The 25,000-nt window shown below is 48.8% G+C and overlaps 1 protein-coding gene across 1 annotated transcript; it reads left to right on the forward strand.

The window, feature by feature from the left end:
* Positions 1-6,883: 6,883 nt before the first annotated feature.
* Positions 6,884-7,648, forward strand: LOC135563865 (uncharacterized). Its single transcript, XM_065007709.1, has one exon. It carries the CDS (start codon positions 6,884-6,886, stop codon positions 7,646-7,648), a length of 765 nt encoding a protein of 254 aa, XP_064863781.1.
* Positions 7,649-25,000: the final 17,352 nt, after the last annotated feature.

Below are 25,000 nucleotides of genomic sequence, written 5' to 3' on the forward strand. Positions count from 1 at the left end.
TCGCTCTCTCTCTCTCTCTCTCTCTCTCTCTCTCTCTCGCTCTCTCTCTCGCTCTCTTACTCTCTCTTTCTCTATCTCTCTCTCTCTTCTCTCTCTCTCTCTCTCTCTCTCTCTCTCTCTCTCTCTCTCTCGCTCTCTCTCTCGCTCTCTTTCTCTCTCTCTCTCTCTCTCTCGCTCTCTCTCTCGCTCTCTTTATCTCTCTCTCTCTCTCTCTCGCTCTCTCTCGCTCTCTTTCTCTTTCTCTCTCTCTCTCTCTCTCTCTCTCTCTCTCTCTCTCTCTCTCTCTCTCTCGCTCTCTCTTTCTCTCTCTCGCTCTCTCTCTCTCTCTCTTCTCTCTCTCGCTCTCGCTCTCTCTCTCTCTTTCTCTGTCTCTCTCTCTCTCTCTCCCTCTCTCTCTCCCTTTCTTTTTCTCTCTCTCTCGCTCTCTCACACACAGCTCTTTGGATTAACACCCACATCCTGAAATTACATACAAAAGGAAAGAGGAGGCTGAAATATGACCAATACTGAGACCCACACTGAGATAAATATGACCCAAGCTATAGCACTGTTTATGGTCTAGTCAATATGACAAAATGCAGCATTTACCAGTTTCAGCATTTAGCAGGCCAGCCTCAACATTTGTTTGTGTTGTTGTTGAACCAGACATTGTTGGAACAGACATTGTTGAACCAGCCAGTGTGTTGAACCAGACATTGTTGAACCAGACATTGTTGAACCAGACATTGTTGAACCAGACATTGTTGAACCAGCCAGTGTGTTGAACCAGCCAGTGTGTTGAACCAGCCATTGTTGAACCAGCCAGTGTTGAACCAGCCAATTTTGTTGAACCAGACATTGTTGAACCAGACATTGTTGAACCAGACAGTGTGTTGAACCAGACATTGTTGAACCAGCCAGTGTGTTGAACCAGACATTGTTGAACCAGACATTGTTGAACCAGCCAGTGTGGTGAACCAGCCAGTGTGTTGAACCAGCCAGTGTTGAACCAGCCAGTGTGTTGAACCAGCCAGTGTGTTGAACCAGCCAGTGTGTTGAACCAGCCAGTGTGGTGAACCAGACATATTTTTCTTCGCATATCTTTTAAAACATTTTGCTAAACCTCAACTTCGAAATACTCTCCTGCAACCCGCCCCACCCAATGTAGCGCGGATCTGCTTTTTTTTCTAAAGTACTTATATTTACTTCGGATGCGGAACCCCTCAACTGAAGTTAGCCAGCTAACTACCAGCAAACCATTGCTAGCGGTCATCAGCTAACCTTTAGCTCGGAAAGCTCTCGCCAGTTCGAACAACGCGACTCTAACCAGAGCATAACGGACCTATTATATTCCCAACGCAAACGGAACATTTTCAGCTGGATCTTCACAACTAGCTAACTAGCTAACCGCAACCCCGGATGATTACTCCTGGCTAGCGTTTCCATCCACTTAGCTTGAAGCTAGCCCAGCCAGAGCTCCTGTGCTACCACCGAAGCATACTCCTGGGCTACAATATCCGGACCCACGACCGGTCTATCGATGTCACCGCATGAAGAGGCATAAACAGACTCACCCCATCGCGACGTCCCCCAAAGACTAGCTTTCTAGCCCTTGCTATCTGCTTGCTTGCTAATTCGGCCTGCTAACTGCTAGCTTGTTTAGCCTCGGTCCGCTAACTGCTACCTTGCTCAGTCCCGGCCTACTAACTGTTAGCTTGTTAGCACAGGCCTGCTAACTGTCTGAATCGCCGCGTCCCCAGCCAGCCCAACCACTCACTGGACCCATATTTACTTTCAATCTCTTTTCGATTTTTAATTCGATTATACCTTCCGGTAACCTGCCTCACCCAATGTGATATGGAATCGCTATTATTTTAAATTTTTAGAACACATTCAAGAACCTCCAGAAGCTAACCAGATAACTAGCTACAAGCTATTTAGTCATTGTTAGCCACTGCTAGCGGCTTTACCTTCTGCACGGCTAGCCAGTTTTTTTTACCTGGATAATACTCGCCAGTCCCATCCACCGCTGCCCCCTGGACACTGATCACCTGGCTACATAGCTGATGCATGCTGGACTGTCCATTAATCACGGTTCATTCTGCTTGTTTATGTTTTATCTGTCGGCCCCAGCCGCACTCAGGCTCTGTGTGTAGTTCATCCGACCCTCCCTGCCTAGTCAACGCCATTTTACCTCCTGTTGTTGTGCTAGCTGATTAGCTGTTGTTGTCTCACCTACTGTTTAGCTAGCTCTCCCAATTTCAACACCTGTGATTACTGTATGCCTCGCTGTATGTCTCTCTCAAATGTCAATATGCCTTGTATAGGTTAGTTCAGGTTAGTTATCATTGTTTTAGTTCACAATGGAGCCCCTAGTTCCACTCTTCATACCCCTGATACCTCCTTTGTCCCACCTCCCACACATGCGGTGACCTCACCCATTACAACCAGCATGTCCAGAGATACAATCTCTCTCATCATCACCCAGTGCCTGGGCTTACCTCCGCTGTACCCGCACCCCACCATACCCCTGTCTGCGCATTATGCCCTGAATATATTCTACTATGCCCAGAAATCTGCTCCTTTTACTCTCTGTCCCCAACGCTCTAGGCGACCAGTTTTGATAGCCTTTAGCCGCACCCTCATACTACTACTCCTCTGTTCCGCGGGTGATGTGGAGGTAAACCCAGGCCCTGCATGTCCCCAGGCACCCTCATTTATTGACTTCTGTGATCGAAAAAGCCTTCGTTTCATGCATGTCAACATCAGAAGCCTCCTCCCTAAGTTTGTTTTACTCACTGCTTTAGCACACTCTGCTAACCCTGATGTCCTTGCCGTGTCTGAATCCTGGCTCAGGAAGGCCACCAAAAATTCTGAGATTTCCATACCCAACTATAACATTTTCCATCAAGATAGAACCGCCAAAGGGGGATGAGTTGCAGTCTACTGCAGAGATAGCCTGCAAAGTAATGTCATACTTTCCAGGTCCATAGCCAAACAGTTCAAACTACTAATTTTAAAAATTACTCTCTCCAGAAATAAGTCTCTCACTGTTGCCGCCTGCTACCGACCCCCCTCAGCTCCCAGCTGTGCCCTGGACACCATTTGTGAATTGATCGCCACCCATCTAGCTTCAGAGTTTGTTCTGTTAGGTGACCTAAACTGGGATATGCTTAACACCCCGGCAGTCCTACAATCTAATCTAGATGCCCTCAATCTCACACAAATCATCAAGGAACCCTCCAGGTACAACCCTAAATCTGTAAACAAGGGCACCCTCATAGATGTCATCCTGACCAACTGGCCCTCCAAATACACCTCCGCTGTCTTCAACCAGGATCTCAGCGATCACTGCCTCATTGTCTGTATCCGCTACGGAGCCGCAGTCAAACGACCACCCCTCATCACTGTCAAACGCTCCCTAAAACACTTCTGTGAGCAGGCCTTTCTAATCGACCTGGTCCAGGTATCCTGGAAGGACATTGACCTCATCCCGTCAGTTGAGGATGCCTGGTCATTCTTTAAAAGTAACTTCCTCACCATTTTAGATAAGCAGGCTCCGTTCAAAAAATGCAGAACTAAGAACAGATATAGCCCCTGCCGCTGTACATAGTCTATCGGTAAATAGCCCACCCATTTTTACCTACCTCATCCCCATACTGTTTTTATTTATTTTATTTTCTGCTCTTTTGCACACCAATATCTCTACCTGTACATGACCATCTGATCATTTATCACTCCAGTGTTAAAACCTCTTCCTTCTACCCTCTACTTTTTTGAACATTCTGTTAAAAATCGCGCAACATTTCAGCGCCCTGCTACTCATGCCAGGAATATAGTATATGCATTTGCTTAGTCTGTGTGGATAGAAAACACTCAGACGTTTATAAAACTGGTTAAATCACTGCTGTGGCTTTACCAGAACGGCATTTACATCGAAAAGCACAGGAAAAACTGATCACTGAAAATGGGAAAATATATCCATGCGCTACTTGAACCCATTGATAAAGGTGAACCACAATTAATTGACTGAGGTTGCAGTACCTACAGCTTCCACACGGTGTCTAGAGTCTTGTCATTTCCCTTCGAGTTTTTTCTTGGTCAAACACATACAGGACACCGTATCTCCTCCGGTCTAGGACCGGATATTTTCGTTGAGTTTCTAGCCGGACATTTTTCCAGACGGACAGCTAATGATCTTTACATCGCCTCCTGATGAATTTTATCGCTTATTAACGTTTACTAATACCTAAAGTTGCATTACAAAAGTATTTCGAAGTGTTTTGTGAAAGTTTATCGTCGACTTTTTGAATTTAAAAAAATGACGTTACGTTTTGAAACGATGTTTTTTTCGTTTATCACACAGTCTACATATAACGATATCTAGGCTTTATATGGACCGATTTAATCGAAATAAAGACCCAATAGTGTTTATGGGACATCTAGGAGTGCCAACAAAGAAGATGGTGAAAGGTAATGAATGTTTTCTATTTTATTGTGCGGTTTGTGTAACGCCGAAATGCTAATTATTTTGTTTACGTCCCCTGCGGATCTTTTGTGTTGTAGTGTATTGTTTCATGCTATCAGATAATAGCTTCTCATGCTTGAAAAGCATTTAAAAATCTGACTTGTTGCCTGGATTCACAACGAGTGTAGCTTTAATTCGATACCCTGCATGTGTATTTTAATGAACGTTTGAGTTTTAACTAATACTATTAGCATTTAGCGTAGCGCATTTGCATTTCCAGAGCTCTAGTTGGGACGCAAGCGTCCCGAGTAGAAGCAAGAGGTTAATCTGCAAAATTGTAATTATTCGCCTACCTCCTCATGCCTTTTGCACACAATGTATATAGACTCTCCTTTTTTCTACTGTATTATTGACTTGTTAATTGTTTACTCCATGTGTAACTCTGTGTTGTCTGTTCACACTGCTATGCTTTATCTTGGCCAGGTCGCAGTTGCAAATGAGAACTTGTTCTCAACTAAGCCTACCTGGTTAAATAAAGGTGAAATAAAAAATAAATAAAATAAAATCTACCAACCCCATCTACCGACCCCAAATACCGACACCATCTACCGGCCCCATATACCGACCCCATCTACCGGCCCCATCTACCGGCCCCAAATAACGATCCCATCGGCCGGCCCCATCCACCTACCTACACCAACCTCATCCACAGACCTCATCTACCGGCCCCATCCACCGGCCCCATCCACCTACCTACACCAACCTCATATACAGACCTCATCTACCGGCCCCATCCACCGGCCCCATCCACCTACCTACACCAACCTCATCCACAGAACTCATCTACCGGCCCCATCCACCGGCCCCATCCATCCACCTACCTACACCAACCTCATCCACAGACCTCATCTACCGGCCCCATCCACCGGCCCCATCCACCTACCTACACCAACCTCATCCACAGACCTCATCTACCGGCCCCATCCACCGGCCCCATCCACCTACCTACACCAACCTCATCCACAGACCTCATCTACCGGCCCCATCTACCGGCCCCACTAACCATCTACCAGCCCCACTAACCATCTACCAGCCCCACTAACCATCTACCGGCCCCACTAACCATCTACGGCCCCACTAACCATCTACCAGCCCCACTAACCATCTACCGGCCCCACTAACCATCTACCGGCCCCACTAACCATCTACCTGCCCCACTAACCATCTACCAGCCCCACTAACCATCTACCGGCCCCACTAACCATCTACCGGCCCCACTAACCATCTACCAGCCCCACTAACCATCTACCGGCCCCACTAACCATCTACCGGCCCCACTAACCATCTACCTGCCCCACTAACCATCTACCGGCCCCACTAACCATCTACCGCCCCACTAACCATCTACCTGCCCCACTAACCATCTACCGGCCCCACTAACCATCTAACTACCCCACTAACCATCTACCGTCCCCACTAACCATCTACCGGCCCAACTAACCATCTACCAGCCCCACTAACCATCTACCGTCCCCACTAACCATCTACCGGCCCCACTAACCATCTACCGTCCCCACTAACCATCTACCGTCCCCACTAACCATCTCCCGGCCCCACTAACCATCTACCGGCCCCACTAACCATCTAACGGCCCCACTAACCATCTACCAGCCCCACTAACCATCTAACGGCCCCACTAACCATCTACCGGCCCCACTAACCATCTACCAGCCCCACTAACCATCTAACTGCCCCACTAACCATCTAACTGCCCCACAAACCATCTAACGTCCCCACTAACCATCTACCTACCCCACTAACCATCTACCAGCCCCACTAACCATCTACCGGCCCCACTAACCATCTACTAGCCCCACTAACCATCTAACGACCCCACTAACCATCTACCTGCCCCACTAACCATCTACCAGCCCCACTAACCATCTAACGGCCCCACTAACCATCTAACGTCCCCACTAACCATCTACCGGCCCCACTAACCATCTACGGCCCCACTAACCATCTACCAGTCCCACTAACCATCTACCGGCCCCACTAACCATCTACCGGCCCCACTAACCATCTACCTGCCCCACTAACCATCTACCGGCCCCACTAACCATCTACCGGCCCCACTAACCATCTACCGGCCCCACTAACCATCTACCGGCCCCACTAACCATCTACCTGCCCCACTAACCATCTACCGCCCCAATAACCATCTACCGGCCCCACTAACCATCTACCGGCCCCACTAACCATCTACCGGCCCCACTAACCATCTACCGGCCCCACTAACCATCTAACGGCCCCACTAACCATCTACCGGCCCCACTAACCATCTACCGCCCCACTAACCATCTAACGGCCCCACTAACCATCTACCGGCCCCACTAACCATCTACCGGCCCCACTAACCATCTACCGGCACCCCGCATGCCCCATCCACCAACCCCATCAACCAACCCCACACACCGGCCCCTACTGTCCCCACGGACTCCAGCTTCCAGCTTCATCTACCAACCCCATCAACCAACCCCACACACCGGCCCCTACTGCCCCCACGGACTCCAGCTTCCAGCCTCATCTACCAACCCCATCTACCAATCCCCACATACCCCATTGACCGACCCCATACACCAACCCCATCAAACGGCCCCCACCTACTCCATCCATCGACCCCATCCACCGGACCCTGCCGACCCCACCCACCGCTCCCACTACCGACCCCATGTCCCGGACCCCACTGACCCCCTCCACGACCCCACTACCAACCCCATATACTGGCCCCCACCGACCCCATCACTGGCCCTCACCTACCCTGCCAACCGACCCCCACGAACCATCACCTGCCCCCACCGACCCCATCCAATGACCTCCACTGACCCCATCCACCAGCCTCAACTGACCCCATCCACCAGTCTCAACCGACCCCATCCACCAGCCCCCACCGACATTATCAACCGGCCCCCACGAACCACTACCTGCCCCCACCGACCCCATCCACCAGCCCCCACCGACCCCATCCACCAGCCCCCACCGACCCCATCCACCAGCCCCCCCACCGACCCCATCCACCAGCCCCCACCGACCCCATCCACCAGCCCCCACCGACCCCATCCACCAGCCCCCAGAAAGATGGCATTCAGCAGGAGATTTAAATATAACACAGATCACGTTAATACAATCAGGGATGATTGAAAGATGCTGTTGTTGTGGAAGACTGTGGCGGATAGCATCAGGGCCCCCCGTGGTGCTCCTGGTAAGACCTGGGCCACGGGTTGAGGAGAGGAGGGATGGGGAGGAGGCCCCTGGGCCACGGGTTGAGGAGAGGAGGGATGGGGAGGAGGCCCCTGGGCCACGGGTTGAGGAGAGGAGGGATGGGGAGGAGGCCCCTGGGCCACGGGTTGAGGGATGGGGAGGAGGCCCCTGGGCCCGGGATGAGGGAGGAGGGATGGGGAGGAGGCCCCTGGGCCAGGGGGAGGAAGGGGGGGAGGAGCCCCTGGGAGTTTGGGGAGGAGGCCCCTGGGACCCAGGATGAGGAAAGGAGGGGAGGTGGGGAGGAATGGGGGGAGGAGGATGGGATGAGAGGTGGGGAGGAAGTGAGGATGGAGGGGATGAGAAGAGGATGGAGAGAAAAGGAGAGGAGATGAGAGGAGAGGAGGATGGAAGAAGAGGAGAGAAAAGGAGAGGCGATGAGGGAAGGATGGAGGAAGAGAAGAGGAGAGGGGATGAGGAGAGGATGGAGGAAGAGAAGAGGAGAGGGGAAGAGGGAAGGATGGAGGAAGAGAAGAGGAGAGGGGATGAGGGAAGGATGGAGGAAGAGAAGAGGAGAGGGGATGAGGAGAGGATGGAGGAAGAGAAGAGGAGAGGGGATGAGGAGAGGATGGAGGAAGAGAAGAGGAGAGGGGATAAGGAGAGGAGCAGTGGAGAGGAGGACCTCTGGGATTAGACCAGTCATGTGGGGGAGTGTGGTAGGGAGAGGGTTTAAATTAGCACTAAGATGACAACCCCCATCAGGACGGATTAGATCCTGCTGGCTGCCAGGGACAGGCAGAGTGATAGAGGACAGCTGGGGTATGGGGTATGGGGCTGGCAGGGCTGGGGCATCCGTCACACATGACCCAAGGCGATGTGGCACTAGTCAGTCACGGTGCTACCGTATCTGTCTGTCTGTCTGTGTCTGTCTGCATGTTTGCCTGTCTGTCAGTCTGCCTGTCTGTCGGGTCTGCCTGTCTGTCAGTCTGCCTGTCTGTCGGGTCTGCCTGCCTGTCTGCATGTTTGCCTGTCTGTCAGTCTGCCTGTCTGTCTGTCAGTCTGCCTGTCTGTCAGTCTGCCTGTCTGTCGAGTCTGCCTGCCTGTCTTTCTGTCTGTAGGACTGTGCTAACGTCAAAAAGCTGGGAGAATAATGCATGGCTTACTGTCGCCTGACAACGTCCCTTTTTGTTCCCGACACATACCCCGGTTCTGAAGGCAAAACACAAACCGTCAATCCGATTAAAACAATCTCCTTCTGTCCTGGTTACCTACATTACCATGAGAAAGAGCTGATAAAACAGGGGTGAGGCCGTCGCTCTACGTGACGCTCTACCAACCAGGACCACAATGCATTGCACCGTCTGCACTGCGTGCCACAAACTCAGAGGAGGAAGACTTCGTTGCTTGGTCTGTTCTGACCGTATGTATACAGCCGGTTTGGACAGTGCTGATCATTGTAAAAATGTAATCTCTCCTATGGTAGTTTATATACCAGAACTTTAAAAGCCCACCACCTGCTGAATGAGGGCTGGGATCAGCGGGTCATATCTCCACACACCGCTGTCCATGACAGCCCCTAGATCCAGAATAGACCAGGGGTATAAAGCAGAACCCATACCCTGAGAGAGCCAAACAGCAGGGACCTCCATGAGAGAGAGAGAGAGAGAGAGAGAGAGAGAGAGAGAGAGAGAGAGAGAGAGAGAGAGAGAGAGAGAGAGAGACCTCCCTGAGAGACTTTTTTGACTTTTGGTCTTTCTTTATTGAAACATTCTCAATTCATTTAAAACTCACCCCCCCACTCCTAAAATAAAAAAATAAAAATATATCCTGTACAAATCACCATACACAAAAAACCTCTCCTACAACCGTATATCCAAAACATCTTCCCCAGCAATACAGACAGCCCCCCCAACACACCATATCTCCTCAAACATCTCCACACATTTGATCATTTTATAGAACTCAAACTCAACCCTAAGGCGCGCAGAGACCATCCCATTAAACAGTAGTAAAGGGTCTGTTATCCCCCCACCTTTGACCCTGTTCCTCCTTGTTAGCCAAATAGCTAACTTTGCCTGAGCAAACAGAAAATTCAACAAAACACATTTTTCTTTCTCCTTACTCGAATACCTGTATCCCATTATAAACATCCCAACAGCAAAAACCACCCCCAACCTGTCACACAGACATTCCAACAGAGACATTAATGGCATTAACCTGGTGCACACAGAAAACACATGAATTACAGTTTCTTTCATTTGACAGAAAGGACACCCCTGCCCAATTCCCGGATCAACCCGTGCCAACCAGCTGTTAGTGGCCAGGGCTCCATGAAGAACCCTCCACTGGAGGTCCCCTGACCTCTTTGGTACTGGGGGTTTGTAGAGCGCCCTCCATCTAAAACCCACCATACTCTCCGCCCCACATACCCCCTGCCACTGATGTGCCTTCACTCCTGTTAGGCTTCTAATGCTCCTAACCTTAACACAGAGGTTGTAGAGGGCTTTACCTCCCACCCCCTCAAACTCCCCCAGGCTCGGAGTGTTAAAATCTAACAAGTCCTCCAGACCCCCTTGCCAGTCTCCAGTCTCTGCCGTCACCTGCAGTGGCGGGAACATTGGTGGCCCCTCTCCCTTTGGCCTCTCAAACACCCCCTTACCGGCTCAGACAGTGCCTCCTGGACCTCCTCCAGGAATCTCTCCAGCAGCCTAAGAGACGTTATTCCTGTTTGTTGCGCCAAGACCTCCGGGGTTTTCCACCCCTCCTCTCCCAGCAGTCTCAGGTCACCCAGCCTTTGTAAACCCCCTGCCATCAGTTGCCTCTGCAGGTTGGCCGACTGAACCGATCTCAAAGGGATGGCTGGGTTGTGGAAGATAGGCTCCTCCCACACCCACTGCCCAGGCTCCACACCCCTTCTCGTGTGGGTCTTAGCAGCTGCCAGGCCCTCAGCACCGCAGAGTAAAACTCTGAGAGACCTGCTGTACTCAGCCTCTCCAGCTTCATGAGGAACAGCTGCCGGTCCAACCCTAATCCGCCAGCTCTCCTCAGCAGCGCGCATGCTGGTTCCCTCCAGCCAACATCAGTGTGGTACAGCAGTCTCTGCACCGCCTTTAGTCGGAAAGCAGCCATCCTGCTCTCCAGTTCCACCAGGCCCTGTCCTCCTTCGTGGACGGTCATGTACAAAACTGCTGCCTTCAGCCAGTGATGTCCCGACCAAAAGAAGTCCACCAGCTTGCGTTGCAGGTCTGCAAGCAGACCGGCGGGGGGGTTGAGGACAGCCAGTTTATGCCACAAGGAAGATGCCACCAGGTTGTTGATTATCAGCACCCTCCCTCTATATGACATATCATTTTAGTCAATAAGATTCTTGCTACGTAAGCTCAACTTTCTGAACATTCGAGACGTGTAGTCCACTTGTCATTCCAATCTCCTTTGCATTAGCGTAGCCTTTTCTGTAGCCTGTCAACTATGTGTCTGTCTATCCCTGTTCTCTCCTCTCTGCACAGACCATACAAACGCTCCACACCGCGTGGCCGCGGCCACCCTAATCTGGTGGTCCCAGCGCGCACGACCCACGTGGAGTTCCAGGTCTCCGGTAGCCTCTGGAACTGCCGATCTGCGGCCAACAAGGCAGAGTTCATCTCAGCCTATGCCTCCCTCCAGTCCCTCGACTTATTGGCACTGACGGAAACATGGATCACCACAGATAACACTGCTACTCCTACTGCTCTCTCTTCGTCCGCCCACGTGTTCTCGCACACCCCGAGAGCTTCTGGTCAGCGGGGTGGTGGCACCGGGATCCTCATCTCTCCCAAGTGGTCATTCTCTCTTTCTCCCCTTACCCATCTGTCTATCGCCTCCTTTGAATTCCATGCTGTCACAGTTACCAGCCCTTTCAAGCTTAACATCCTTATCATTTATCGCCCTCCAGGTTCCCTCGGAGAGTTCATCAATGAGCTTGATGCCTTGATAAGCTCCTTTCCTGAGGACGGCTCACCTCTCACAGTTCTGGGCGACTTTAACCTCCCCACGTCTACCTTTGACTCATTCCTCTCTGCCTCCTTCTTTCCACTCCTCTCCTCTTTTGACCTCTCCCTCTCACCTTCCCCCTACTCACAAGGCAGGCAATACGCTCGACCTCATCTTTACTAGATGCTGTTCTTCCACTAACCTCATTGCAACTCCCCTCCAAGTCTCCGACCACTACCTTGTATCCTTTTCTCTCTCGCTCTCATCCAACACTTCCCACACTGCCCCTACTCGGATGGTATCGCGCCGTCCCAACCTTTGCTCTCTCTCCCCCGCTACTCTCTCCTCTTCCATCCTATCATCTCTTCCCTCTGCTCAAACCTTCTCCAACCTATCTCCTGATTCTGCCTCCTCAACCCTCCTCTCCTCCCTTTCTGCATCCTTTGACTCTCTATGTCCCCTATCCTCCAGGCCGGCTCAGTCCTCCCCTCCCGCTCCGTGGCTCGACGACTCATTGCGAGCTCACAGAACAGGGCTCCGGGCAGCCGAGCGGAAATGGAAGAAAACTCGCCTCCCTGCGGACCTGGCATCCTTTCACTCCCTCCTCTCTACATTTTCCTCTTCTGACGCTGCTGCTAAAGCCACTTTCTACCACTCTAAATTCCAAGCATCTGCCTCTAACCCTAGGAAGCTCTTTGCCACCTTCTCCTCCCTCCTGAATCCCCCTCCCCCCTCCTCCCTCTCTGCAGATGACTTCGTCAACCATTTTGAAAAGAAGGTCGACGACATCCGATCCTCGTTTGCTAAGTCAAACGACACCGCTGGTTCTGCTCACACTGCCCTATACTGTGCTCTGACCTCTTTCTCCCCTCTCTCTCCAGATGAAATCTCGGTTCTTGTGACGGTCGGCCGCCCAACAACCTGCCCGCTTGACCCTATCCCCTCCTCTCTTCTCCAGACCATCTCCGAAGACCTTCTCCCTTACCTCACCTCGCTCATCAACTCATCCCTGACCGCTGGCTACGTCCCTTCCGTCTTCAAGAGAGCGAGAGTTGCACCCCTTCTGAAAAAACCTACACTCGATCCCTCCGATGTCAACAACTACAGACCAGTATCCCTTCTTTCTTTTCTCTCCAAAACCCTTGAACGTGCCGTCCTTGGCCAGCTCTCCCGCTATCTCTCTCAGAATGACCTTCTTGATCCAAATCAGTCAGGTTTCAAGACTAGTCATTCAACTGAGACTGCTCTTCTCTGTATCACGGAGGCGCTCCGCACTGCTAAAGCTAACTCTCTCTCCTCTGCTCTCATCCTTCTAGACCTATCGGCTGCCTTCGATACTGTGAACCATCAGATCCACCTCTCCACCCTCTCCGAGTTGGGCATCTCCGGCGCGGCCCACGCTTGGATTGCGTCCTACCTGACAGGTCGCTCCTACCAGGTGGCGTGGCGAGAATCCGTCTCCTCACCACGTGCTCTCACCACTGGTGTCCCCCAGGGCTCTGTTCTAGGCCCTCTCCTATTCTCGCTATACACCAAGTCACTTGGCTCTGTCATAACCTCACATGGTCTCTCCTATCATTGCTATGCAGACGACACACAATTAATCTTCTCCTTTCCCCCTTCTGATGACCAGGTGGCGAATCGCATCTCTGCATGTCTGGCAGACATATCAGTGTGGATGACGGATCACCACCTCAAGCTGAACCTCGGCAAGACGGAGCTGCTCTTCCTCCCGGGAAGGACTGCCCGTTCCATGATCTCGCCATCACGGTTGACAACTCCACTGTGTCCTCCTCCCAGAGCGCTAAGAACCTTGGCGTGGTCCTGGACAACACCCTGTCGTTCTCAACTAACATCAAGGCGGTGGCCCGTTCCTGTAGGTTCATGCTCTACAACATCCGCAGAGTACGACCCTGCCTCACACAGGAAGCGGCGCAGGTCCTAATCCAGGCACTTGTCATCTCCCGTCTGGATTACTGCAACTCGCTGTTGGCTGGGCTCCCTGCCTGTGCCATTAAACCCCTACAACTCATCCAGAACGCCGCAGCCCGTCTGGTGTTCAACCTTCCCAAGTTCTCTCACGTCACCCCGCTCCTCCGCTCTCTCCACTGGCTTCCAGTTGAAGCTCGCATCCGCTACAAGACCATGGTGCTTGCCTACGGAGCTGTGAGGGGAACGGCACCTCAGTACCTCCAGGCTCTGATCAGGCCCTACACCCAAACAAGGGCACTGCGTTCATCCACCTCTGGCCTGCTTGCCTCCCTACCACTGAGGAAGTACAGTTCCCGCTCAGCCCAGTCAAAACTGTTCGCTGCTCTGGCCCCCCAATGGTGGAACAAACTCCCTCACGACGCCAGGACAGCGGAGTCAATCACCACCTTCCGGAGACACCTGAAACCCCACCTCTTTAAGGAATACCTAGGATAGGATAAAGTAATCCTTCTCACCCCCTTAAAAGATTTAGATGCACTATTGTAAAGTGGCTGCTCCACTGGATGTCATAAGGTGAATGCACCAATTTGTAAGTCGCTCTGGATAAGAGCGTCTGCTAAATGACTTAAATGTAATGTAAATGTACTTGGGACAGGAGCCACCTCCACCTGTCCAGTCTTGACACCACTGCCTGTGACAGCCCCTCCCAGTTCTTGCTGACCCACCTCTCCGAGCCCAGGTACACCCCCAACACTTTAAGCCCTTCACAACCCCACTGCAAACCCCCTGGAAGCAGAGGAGGAGCCCTATCCCCCCATGCCCCACATAACAGAGCTTTGCTCTTCCCCCTTAGCTGATGAAGCTCCCTCGTACACCTTCAGACTGGTCTCTAGTTCCTGCATATCTTGCCCATCCCTGACCATCACAGAAACATCATCTGCATATGCTGAGACTGCTATTCCTGTCACCACATCCATGCCTGTCCAGCACACTCCCCGCAGTCTCCTGCGTAGCAGTCCTAAAAAAGGCTCAATGGCTAGTGTGTACAGCTGCCCAGATAGAGGGCATCCTTGTCTAATCCCCCGTCTCACCCAGACTGGCCTACTGAGCCCCCCTCCCACCTTAACCATACATGACGCCCCAGCATACAACAGCTTCACACAGGTCACAAAACTCTTCCCAAACCCAAACACAGACATCACATTAAACAGATACTCATGGACCACTCTATCAAAAGCCTTCTCTTGATCTAAAGAGACCAGTCCAAAGTTCACATTAGAACCTCTCGACAAGTCCAACATGTCCCTAATCAAGAACAAGTTGTCCGTGATTGAGCGTCCCGGTACACAATATGTCTGGTCCTTGTGTATTATAGAGTCCAGATGGGACTTCTGTCTGTTAGAGAGGACCTTGGCAAAAATCTTGTAGTCCGCACAGAGTAATGCCACAGGCCTCCAGTTCTTAAATTCACACAAGTCCCCTTTTTTGGGCAGGAGAGTCAGAGCCGCCCGACGGCAGCTCATCGGCAACTCTCCTACCCCGACGCATTCACGCAACACGCAAAAGAAATCCTGTCCAATTGTTCCCCAGAATTTTTTGTAAAATTCCACTGGAAGTCCATCGACCCCGGGTGCACGACCGGGGGACATCTGGGTTACTGCCTCTGCCAGTTCATGTGACAACAGAGGAATGTCCATTTCATCCCTCTGTGCCCGAGAGAGCTTAGAGAGTCCTGCGAACAAGACCTGAGCACACATAGGATCACACATTTCTGCCCTATACAATTCAGTATAAAACTCCACAGTCCGCTCCCGCATCTCCCCCACCACAGAGGTCACCCGCCCATCAGACAGCCGTAGACAATGCATACCCTTGGCTTCACTGCTCTGTCTTTCCAAACCAAAGAAGAAGGAGCTGGGAGCATCCATCTCCTTGAGCATGGAGAACCTAGCTCTTACAAGTGCTCCCTTTGCTTTAACCTGGAAAAAACTGCCCAGGTCCCTACGTAATTCGGCTAAGTTAGCCTGGAGGCCTACATTGCCTTGCCCCACCATCTCTACCTCCATCTCACTAATACACCGCTCTAGTTCCCCCAATACTCTCCTAGCCTCTGAGGATGAGAGAGCTGTGTACTGTTGACAGAAAAGCCGAATTTGCACTTTCCCCACATCCCACCATTGACTCAGAGACTCATACTCCTCTCTTCGCTGCCCCCATCTTTCCCAAAAAGTCTGGAAACCTGAGCAAAGGTGGCATCTTGTAAGAGCTTTACATTGAACTTCCAATAAGATGCCTGCCGGGGCCCTGGTGAAATAGACAGCCGAGCCATGGTTATGTGGTGATCCGAAAACCCCACTGGGAGAATGGTAGCACCCAGCAGCCTATTGCTCTGATTCCTGGACATGTAAAAACGATCAAGTCGAGCTGCACTCACCCTAGCCCCAAAACCTTCACCCACGTATACTGTCTTATGTTTGGATGTTTAGTTCTCCAAACATCCACTAGGTCAAACTGATTAAAGATGTCCCTTAACACTCCCACTGACACTGAATGAGGCTCTTCCCCATTTCTGTCTTTTGTAAAATCCATTGTACAGTTCCAGTCACCTCCGATCACCAGCGTCTCCTCAGGCGCTACTTGTGAGAGCTCCTGTCTAAGACTCCCAAATAGAACCCCTCTTTCTCTCCCTGTGTTAGGCGCATACACATTTATAAAGACAAAAACCATGTTGTTAATTTCTGCTTTAACAACAAGCAACCTACCCCTACACACCTCCTTTGAGGAGCAAATTTTTACAGCCAGACCCGGTGCAAAAAGGACTGCCACCCCTGCACTAAGATTTGTCCCATGGCTCTACACACTTGCCCCTTTCCACCAGAGCCCCCAATCAACTTCATTCACCACATCACTATGCGTCTCCTGCAGAAACAACACCTGTACTTTTTTTTGTTTTACATATTCACCCAACACACTCCTCTTTCCCGCATCTCTGGCGCCATTTATATTGAGCGAGCCTACCCGAAGAGTCTCCATAAGAAGTGGGAGAAAAGCCAGCAGAGAAATAGACCAATAGCAAAGCTCAAAAAGCCCCAGTGTCAGTAAGAAATTAAACATTTAAACAGTGTCTGAAGGTAAACCTTTACGCACTGTTGTGACCCACTTCCTCAACCTAAACCGTTTCCTGGGTGAGAGGACACCATGCCCCTCATTTCTCATAGCATGTTGTACTGATCTTACAAACTTTCTAGGATCAGGAAAAAAAGTCTCAAGATTAACTTTTTTCCCCTTAGTCTCATTCAGGAACCTTGTCAGTTCTCTCAACGTGTACTTAGACCCCTCTGGTTGACTGGCTGTCAGCTCCGGGCCAATTGAAGAGGAGTCTGAAAAAAATAACTCCTCATCCTCTTCCTCAGACTCACTTTCCTCCTCTTCTCTATCTCCTACCCTGACCACCTGCCCTTTCTCTCTGTTTAGGGCCTCACCCACAGCAACAGGCAACATTTCCATGGTACCTTTATCCACATCCTTTTTCCTTTTCCTCTTGACACCCTCCTCCTCCCCCCCTAATCTCTTACACTTCCCCACTATACTCTCCTCATCCACTAGAATAACCTGACTAGACGCAGTATCATCTGCACCACCCTCCATAGCATGACTAGGGCCAGCCTCAGCTACACCACCCTCCATAGCATGACTAGGGCCAGCCTCAGCTACACCACCCTCCATAGCATGTCTAGGCCCAGCATCATCTGCACCACCCTCCATAGCATGACTAGGCCCAGCATCATCTGCACCACCCTCCATAGCATGTCTAGGCCCAGCATCATCTGCACCACCCTCCATAGCATGACTAGGCCCAGTATCATCTGCACCACCCTCCATAGCATGACTAGGGCCAGCCTCAGCTACACCACCCTCCATAGCATGACTAGGGCCAGCCTCAGCTACACCACCCTCCATAGCATGACTAGGCCCAGCATCATCTGCACCACCCTCCATAGCATGTCTAGGCCCAGCCTCAGCTACCCCACCATCTCTAGCCTGACTAGACCCAGCCTCTGCTTCTCCACCATCTCTAGCCTGACTAGACCCAGCCTCATCTACACCACCATCTCTAGACTGACTAGGCCCAGCCTCTGCTGTCTGCATCTCCTTACCCCCTGCATTTTGACCTCGATTTCCCCCACTTGCACCCTCACTCCGTCTATGGCCTTTATGTGGGCACGCAAAGCTCTTGTGCCCCAAATCCCCACATTCAAAACACCGTAGACTATCTGTGCTGTCAAACCTGCATAGAGCCCCTCCCCATGCCTCACTTTGAAATGCACATTTAGCTGTTGCTCATTATTGTTCAGAAACATAAACACTTGCCTCCTGAACGAAACAACGTGCTTAACGGCATCTGCCTGAAAACCTGCTGACAGTACACGGAAACCGCTAGCAAACTTACCAAAACGACTCAGCTCTTTCCTAATTTGATTGTCCGTAATAAACGGAGGCAAATTTGCCACTACAACTCTTGTTGAAGGGGTAGAGAGAGGTGAAATTGACACCAACACATCTCTTACAAATATTCCGCTAGCAATTAGCCTACCGACCAAATTTGCCCTTTTCATGAACACAACCACAGCTTTGTTCATTCTAGAAGCAGAATGTATAAACTCAGCTCCTACCTGTTCACCGACCGCGAGCAGAACCTCCTCCACCTTAACTCCGTTCTCAGGAACACACCTGAATCCATGCTGTATCGACAGCGTCTCCTCCGCGCTAGGCTGAGAAGCCATTGCGCACACTACACCTTCCACCCCCCCGGAAAGTTACTCTGTCCTCTTCCACCCTAACTTTGAAAAAAAACTTTGGATACCGCTAAAAACAAATATTGCATTAACCCTCCACCATAGAAAATAACATGTAAAGAAAAGAATCAAGAAAGTTAGTTAGGATAGAGCTTTCCACACCAAACACTCAAACTCCAAAAACACCCAGCATGCACCGAGAGAGAGAGAGAGAGAGAGAGACAGCCAGCAGGATTGAGAGAGAGAGAGAGAGAGAGAGAGAGAGAGAGAGAGCCACCCAGCAGGATCGAGAGAGAAAGAGAGAGAGAGGGAGAGAGAGAGAGAGAGAGAGAGAGAGAGAGAGACAGCCAGCAGGATTGAGAGAGAGAGAGAGAGAGAGAGAGAGAGAGAGAGAGAGAGAGAGAGAGAGAGAGAGAGAGAGAGAGAGAGAGAGAGAGCCACCCAGCAGGATCGAGAGAGAAAGAGAGAGAGAGAGAGAGAGAGAGAGAGAGACAGCCAGCAGGATCGAGAGAGAAAGAGAGAGAGAGAGAGAGAGAGAGAGAGAGAGAGACAGCCAGCAGGATTGAGAGAGAGAGAGAGAGAGAGAGCCAGCCAGCAGGAACCTACCCGAGAGAAAGAGCCAGCCTCCAACACTAAATATATACTGTATGGTCTGCTGTTCCCAGTGATAGGAAGCAGCCCAAACATATTCAGACATAATTTTGATTATTATTCTGCCATTGTTCATTAAGTGACTGAGATCAGATCAAAAACTCCTAGACCCAGTACATACCGGCTACAGACTGGAGAAGAAAGAGACATGCAACTGAGAGACATGGATGTCAGGATGGATGCCACCGTTTGATATTTCTACAAAGCTCCAGAGAGGAGCTAGCCTCGAGCCACCCGCGTTTCACACCAACGAAGTGGTGGAGATAGATAGAGAGAGAGAGAGAGAGAGGGAGGGAGAGGGAGAGAGAGAGAGATATATAGAGAAAGGGAGCACACTAGCTCCTTCACCCCCCCATGATGCTTAGCTCTCAGCTCTCCAGCGGCAACTGAAAATCAAACAATTAGCAGGAGGGAAATAAAGGTCCTGCTTCACCCTCTGGCTCTTGTAAACATGCTAACAGTGTTTGGAGAATGCTGCCTGCCTGCCTCCCTCCCTCCCTCCCTGCCCACCCGCCCGCCCCGCCCGCCTGCCTGCCTCCCTCCCTCCCTCCCTGCCCACCCGCCCGCCCGCCCGCCTGCCTGCCTCCCTCCCTGCCTGCTTGCCTGCCTGCCTGCCTCCCTGCCTGCCTGCCTGCCTGTCTGTATGCCTGCCTGCCTGCCTGCCTGCCTGCCTGCCTCCTGCCTGCCTGCCTGCCTGCCTCCCTGCCTGCCTGCCTGCCTGCCTCCCTGCCTGCCTCCCTGCCTGCCTGCCTGCCTGCCTCCCTGCCTGCCTGCCTGCCTGCCTGCCTCCCTGCCTTCCTGCCTGCCTGCCTGCCTCCCTGCCTGCCTGCCTGCCTCCCTCCCTGCCTGCCTGCCTGCCTCCCTCCCTGCCTGCCGTTGTCATCATGGCCAAGCACTGAGTTCCTGCTGGAGCTGGCACCCCTAACAACAGCAATGTTCAGACTCAATAAGCAACAACCCAACAGAGCTCGTCCTACTATACTAAACAACAACAACAACAACAGCCTAATAGATCTCCTCATTAAACAACAACCTAATAGGTCTCCTCATTAAACAACAGCCTAGTAGATCTCCTCATTAAACAACAGCCTAATAGATCTCCTCATTAAACAACAACCTAATAGATCTCCTCATTAAACAACAGCCTAGTAGATCTCCTCATTAAACAACAACCTAGTAGATCTCCTCATTAAACAACAGCCTAATAGGTCTCCTCATTAAACAACAGCAACACAACAAATCTCCTCTTGAAAACAACAGCATCAAAGCAATTTCCTACAAAGCAAGAGTGTTAATGTAGCCTGATGACGCTACAATATATAGCTCAGCGTCCTAATGTAATGAGCTAACAGAGGTACTGAGCAGTGAACTGAGAAGAAGGGTGTCTGAGTGGGTTGAACAAATTGGTGTTGAACATATCTAAAACTAAATGTATTGTATTTGGTTGAAGATATATGCTTGCTGATGATCCCCAATTGAATTTGTCGATGCATAGAACGCATGTAGAGCAAGTGAAAACCCCCCCCACTAAACTAGACAGGTAAATTCGGGGCATATAAGACAGGGGGCATATATAGACTTGAATTGGAACTCTTTACCAATCCATATTTCTCAGGCAAAAGGTAAATCCACTTTCAAGAAGAAAAAAAATATATACATCTAATATGATAGACCATTTGACTGGACAGGAAATAGACAGAACATCTAATATGATAGACCATTTGACTGGACAGGAAATAGACAGAACATCTAATATGATAGACCATATGACTGGACAGGAAATAGACAGACCATCTAATGTGATAGACCATTTGACTGGACAGGAAATAGACAGAACATCTAATATGATAGACCATATGACTGGACAGGAAATAGACAGAACATCTAATATGATAGACCATATGACTGGACAGGAAATAGACAGAACATCTAATATGATAGACCATATGACTAGACAGGAAATAGAAAGCATCAACTGAAATGTTAAATATGCTTCCTGTCAGGTATTTTAATTGTCTGTATTGTCTACATGTTTGCAAATTCTTAATTTGTAATTGTTTGTAATGTGTTATTAATTGTAGTGGGACCCCTGGAAGATTAGCTAGCGTTACGGCATTAGCTAATATAAATTCACAACAAAATAGAAATAAAAGGTAGTTTGCTCCCAGTTAAATCAGTGAGTTAGTATCCTATATTTAATTCACACAATTTTAATTCTGATCAGAATATTGATGTCATTTTTTGACCTCTTTACAAAGCAGTGTATTCAAACTTTCAAAACAAGATTTAACACCTATGTCGAGAACATCATCTCAACAAAATGAAACAGGACCCATTTCCTGATGCGGAGTGTAGACTTTACGAGCATTCGCTTCTTCACCAACAGAGAAACATCATCTAAGATTCATCATGTTCACATAGTGCTTCTATCTGCCTGCAGAATAACTAGCATAGCACACAACAAATAACTTGACTTGTGTATTGAGCGAGAGAGCGAGAGAGACAGAGAGAGACAGAGAGAGACAGAGAGAGAAAGAGAGAGAAAGAGAGAGAGAGAGACAGAGAGAGACAGAGAGAGACAGAGAGAGAGAGAGAGAGAGAGACAGAGAGAGACAGAGAGAGAGAGAGAGAGAGAGCGAGAGAGAGAGAGAGAGAGAGAGAGAGACAGAGAGAGAGAGAGAGAGAGAGAGAGAGAGAGAGAGAGAGAGAGAGACAGACAGAGAAAGAGAGAGAGAGAGAGAGAGAGACAGAGAGAGAGACAGAGAGAGAGAGAGAGAGAGAGAGAGAGAGAGATGTCTACAGTCATGGTTTCCCCAGCTGGGCATTGAGTGAACATGAAGCAGCTTTGAAGTAGAGAGTGTACATGTGTCTCTACGAGCTTCTCTAAGTGGAACTGTTAAGTATGGGACCCCTTCACAGCAAGGAGTTGGTGTGTACATGACAAAGCAGGCCTGGGCCTTGGTCGGCCTGGGTCTAGGACAGGACACGCGGGACAAGGGCATCCCAGTTCAACCGCTAAACGGAGGACAGAGGAACACGGAGAGAGCAGGGCGAGAGAGAGGAACAAACATCCTGAGATTAAGGTTTTCAGCCTAATGTGTTTCAATGGAAGGAAGGGTAGACATTTATGCCACCTTCATTTTATCTGATCGTATATTTGTGTTTTTCAAAAGGTAATTGCTTGATTGTTCAAGCAATTTTGATGTTTCTAGTGAAGAGCAAATGTTATTGCCGTTGTATATTGTGTAAGTAATTGAAATGAAAACATATGTATATATTGTACATGGAACACAGGAGATGAGTGGCTCCATTGTGATGCAACACTGATATGAATGTACAACAACAGAAAATAGAATATAATTAGAAAATATTATTCGACTGCAGAACAAACCAGGTTTTATAAAACATATAGATTAAGGCTAAAATAACTCATCCTTATTTGAACACGGAGTAGCGTCATTGCATAATCATCGTTTTTTTTTGTACGGATAACGTCAATGACAAATTATACTAATTATTAATCAAAATCAAGTCTTAATGTTTTGAAAACAATCCATTGAAGTATGTCTACCATGACGTTTTGCTTCTCCCTTTATTTATGGTGGAATATTTAACTCTGTGAGACCCACTGTTGCATATATATATACAACATTTCCCTGAATTACAGGTCCTGAACTAAAATATAAAGACAAAACACTACAAAGTGTATCTCCAACTCCTTAGACCCAGACGTATCTCCAGATCTCCTTAGACCCAGACGTATCTCTTAGTGGTATTTGTTGTGTGTCAGTGTGATTATTGTGGCATCAGCAGCCTCTGAAATATTAAAGACCTGTCCACTCATCTGACACCACACGGGTCCCCTACACAAGCATACTGTATGTTACAGGACATCCATGCAAGTAGAGTACAGGATGTGAAGTATGTCTTCCCAAAGATGTAGTGATTATGGAGAAAGAATATTAAATATTAATTGAGAACTGAGCTAGAGGTCTTTGTACAAATGTTGCAAAAGTGCAAAATTTGGCTTAAAAACAGAGACTTAGGGCAATACTAATATATTGACAGACAAGTTACAGAGATTGTTTCACTTCTAAATACTTTGTAGAATACGCCTATTCCTTTATAGTAAAGAAGAAAGATCGATTTTTCCAAATTCAGCTAGAAAGTAATGAAATCTTCCTGAGAGTTCATTTACAAAAAATACATTTGAAAGGAAAATAATCAAATTTGCATTGGTCAACATGATCAATTTCGGTCAAAATAGGACTTAATTTTAGATGCATATACAGTGGGGAAAAAACGTATTTAGACTTACAGAAAACGTTTGACCTCTGTCATTGCCAACAAAGGGTATATAACAAAGTATTGAGATAAACTTTTGTTATTGACCAAATACTTATTTTCCACCATAATTTGCAATTAAATTCATAAAAAATCCTACAATGTGATTTTCTGGATTGTTTTCTTCTAATTTTGTCTGTCATAGTTGAAGTGTACCTATGATGAAAATTACAGGCCTCTCTCATCTTTTTAAGTGGGAGAACTTGCACAATTGGTGGCTGACTAAATACTTTTTTTGCCCCACTAGCATTAGACAATATTGTCCATCACATATAAAGGTTTTCAGTCCATTTTTATTAGGGTTAGGGTTCGGGTTTTGAATAGAACTTCACAGTTTTCTTACCAAATATTTGTTATACCAATGAACCCCTATATTGCATTTTTGCGAGGTTTACAGAAAATTGTTCTACAAACATGAATTTCAAAAGAATCTCGTATTTCAAGAATTTCTGAAGGTTAACAATGTTTTTCTCATTTCGATCTATGCTTGGGTGTTTGACCTTATTGGTTAGGGGAAGTTGATGATTTATATATTATACAAATGGAATCACAAATCGATAAAAAACTATATTATTGTTTAAAAAAACGTATAACTAAAATAATTTAGTTATTTTAACTTTCTGTTAATTAACTTTCTAAAAGGTCAGGAGCTAAAGAAATATAATTTCACTTTCACAATAACCTTTACAACAACCTTCACAGTAACCTTCCCAGTAACCTTCACAGTAACCTTCCCAGTAACTTTCACAATCAAATCAAATGTATTTCTATAGCCCTTCGTACATCAGCTGATGTCTCAAAGTGCTGTACAGAAACCCAGCCTAAAACCCCAAACAGCAAGCAATGCAGGTGTTGAAGCACGTTGGTTAGGAAAAACTCCCTAGAAAGGCCAAAACCTAGGAAGAAACCTAGAGAGGAACCAGGCTATGAGGAATGGCCAGTCCTCTTCTGGCTGTGCCGGTTGGAGATTATAACAGAACATGGCCAAGATGTTCAAATGTTCATATATGACCAGCATGGTCAAATAATATGTCTGGGACAGTTTGCACGTCCGGTGAACAGGTCAGGATTCCATAGCCGCAGGCAGAACACTTGAAACTAGAGCAGCATCACGGCCAGGTGGACGGGGGACAGCAAGGAGTCATCATGCCAGGTAGTCCTGAAATATGGTCCTAGGGCTCACGTCCTCCGAGAGAGAGAAAGAAAGAGAGAAAGAGAGAATTAGAGAGAGCATACTTTGCCACCCACTTTGCCAAAGCACAGCCTCCACACCACCAGAGGGATACCTTCAACCACCAATTTACCATCCTGAGACAAGGCCGAGTATAGCCCACAAAGATCTCCGCCACGGCACAACCCAAGAGGGGGTTGCCAACCTAATACAATAACCTTCACAATAACCTTCACTTAACCTTCACAATAACCTTCACAACAACCTTCACAGTAACCTTCATAACAACTTTCACAATAACCTTCACAATAACCTTCACAGTAATCTTCACAACAACTTTCACAATAACCTTCACAGTAACCTTCATAACAACGTTCACAGTAACCTTCACAGTAACCTTCACAACAACTTGCACAGTAACCTTCACAGTAA

The sequence above is a fragment of the Oncorhynchus nerka genome, linkage group LG22, assembly GCF_034236695.1.
Source record: "Oncorhynchus nerka isolate Pitt River linkage group LG22, Oner_Uvic_2.0, whole genome shotgun sequence".
In the NCBI taxonomy this organism is placed as follows: Eukaryota; Metazoa; Chordata; class Actinopteri; order Salmoniformes; family Salmonidae; genus Oncorhynchus; species Oncorhynchus nerka.

What these genes read in the sequence shown, in the direction of transcription:
- LOC135563865 (XM_065007709.1), top strand. Translation starts at nt 6,884, where the DNA reads ATGCCCCATCCACCAACCCCATCAACCAACCCCACACACCGGCCCCTA.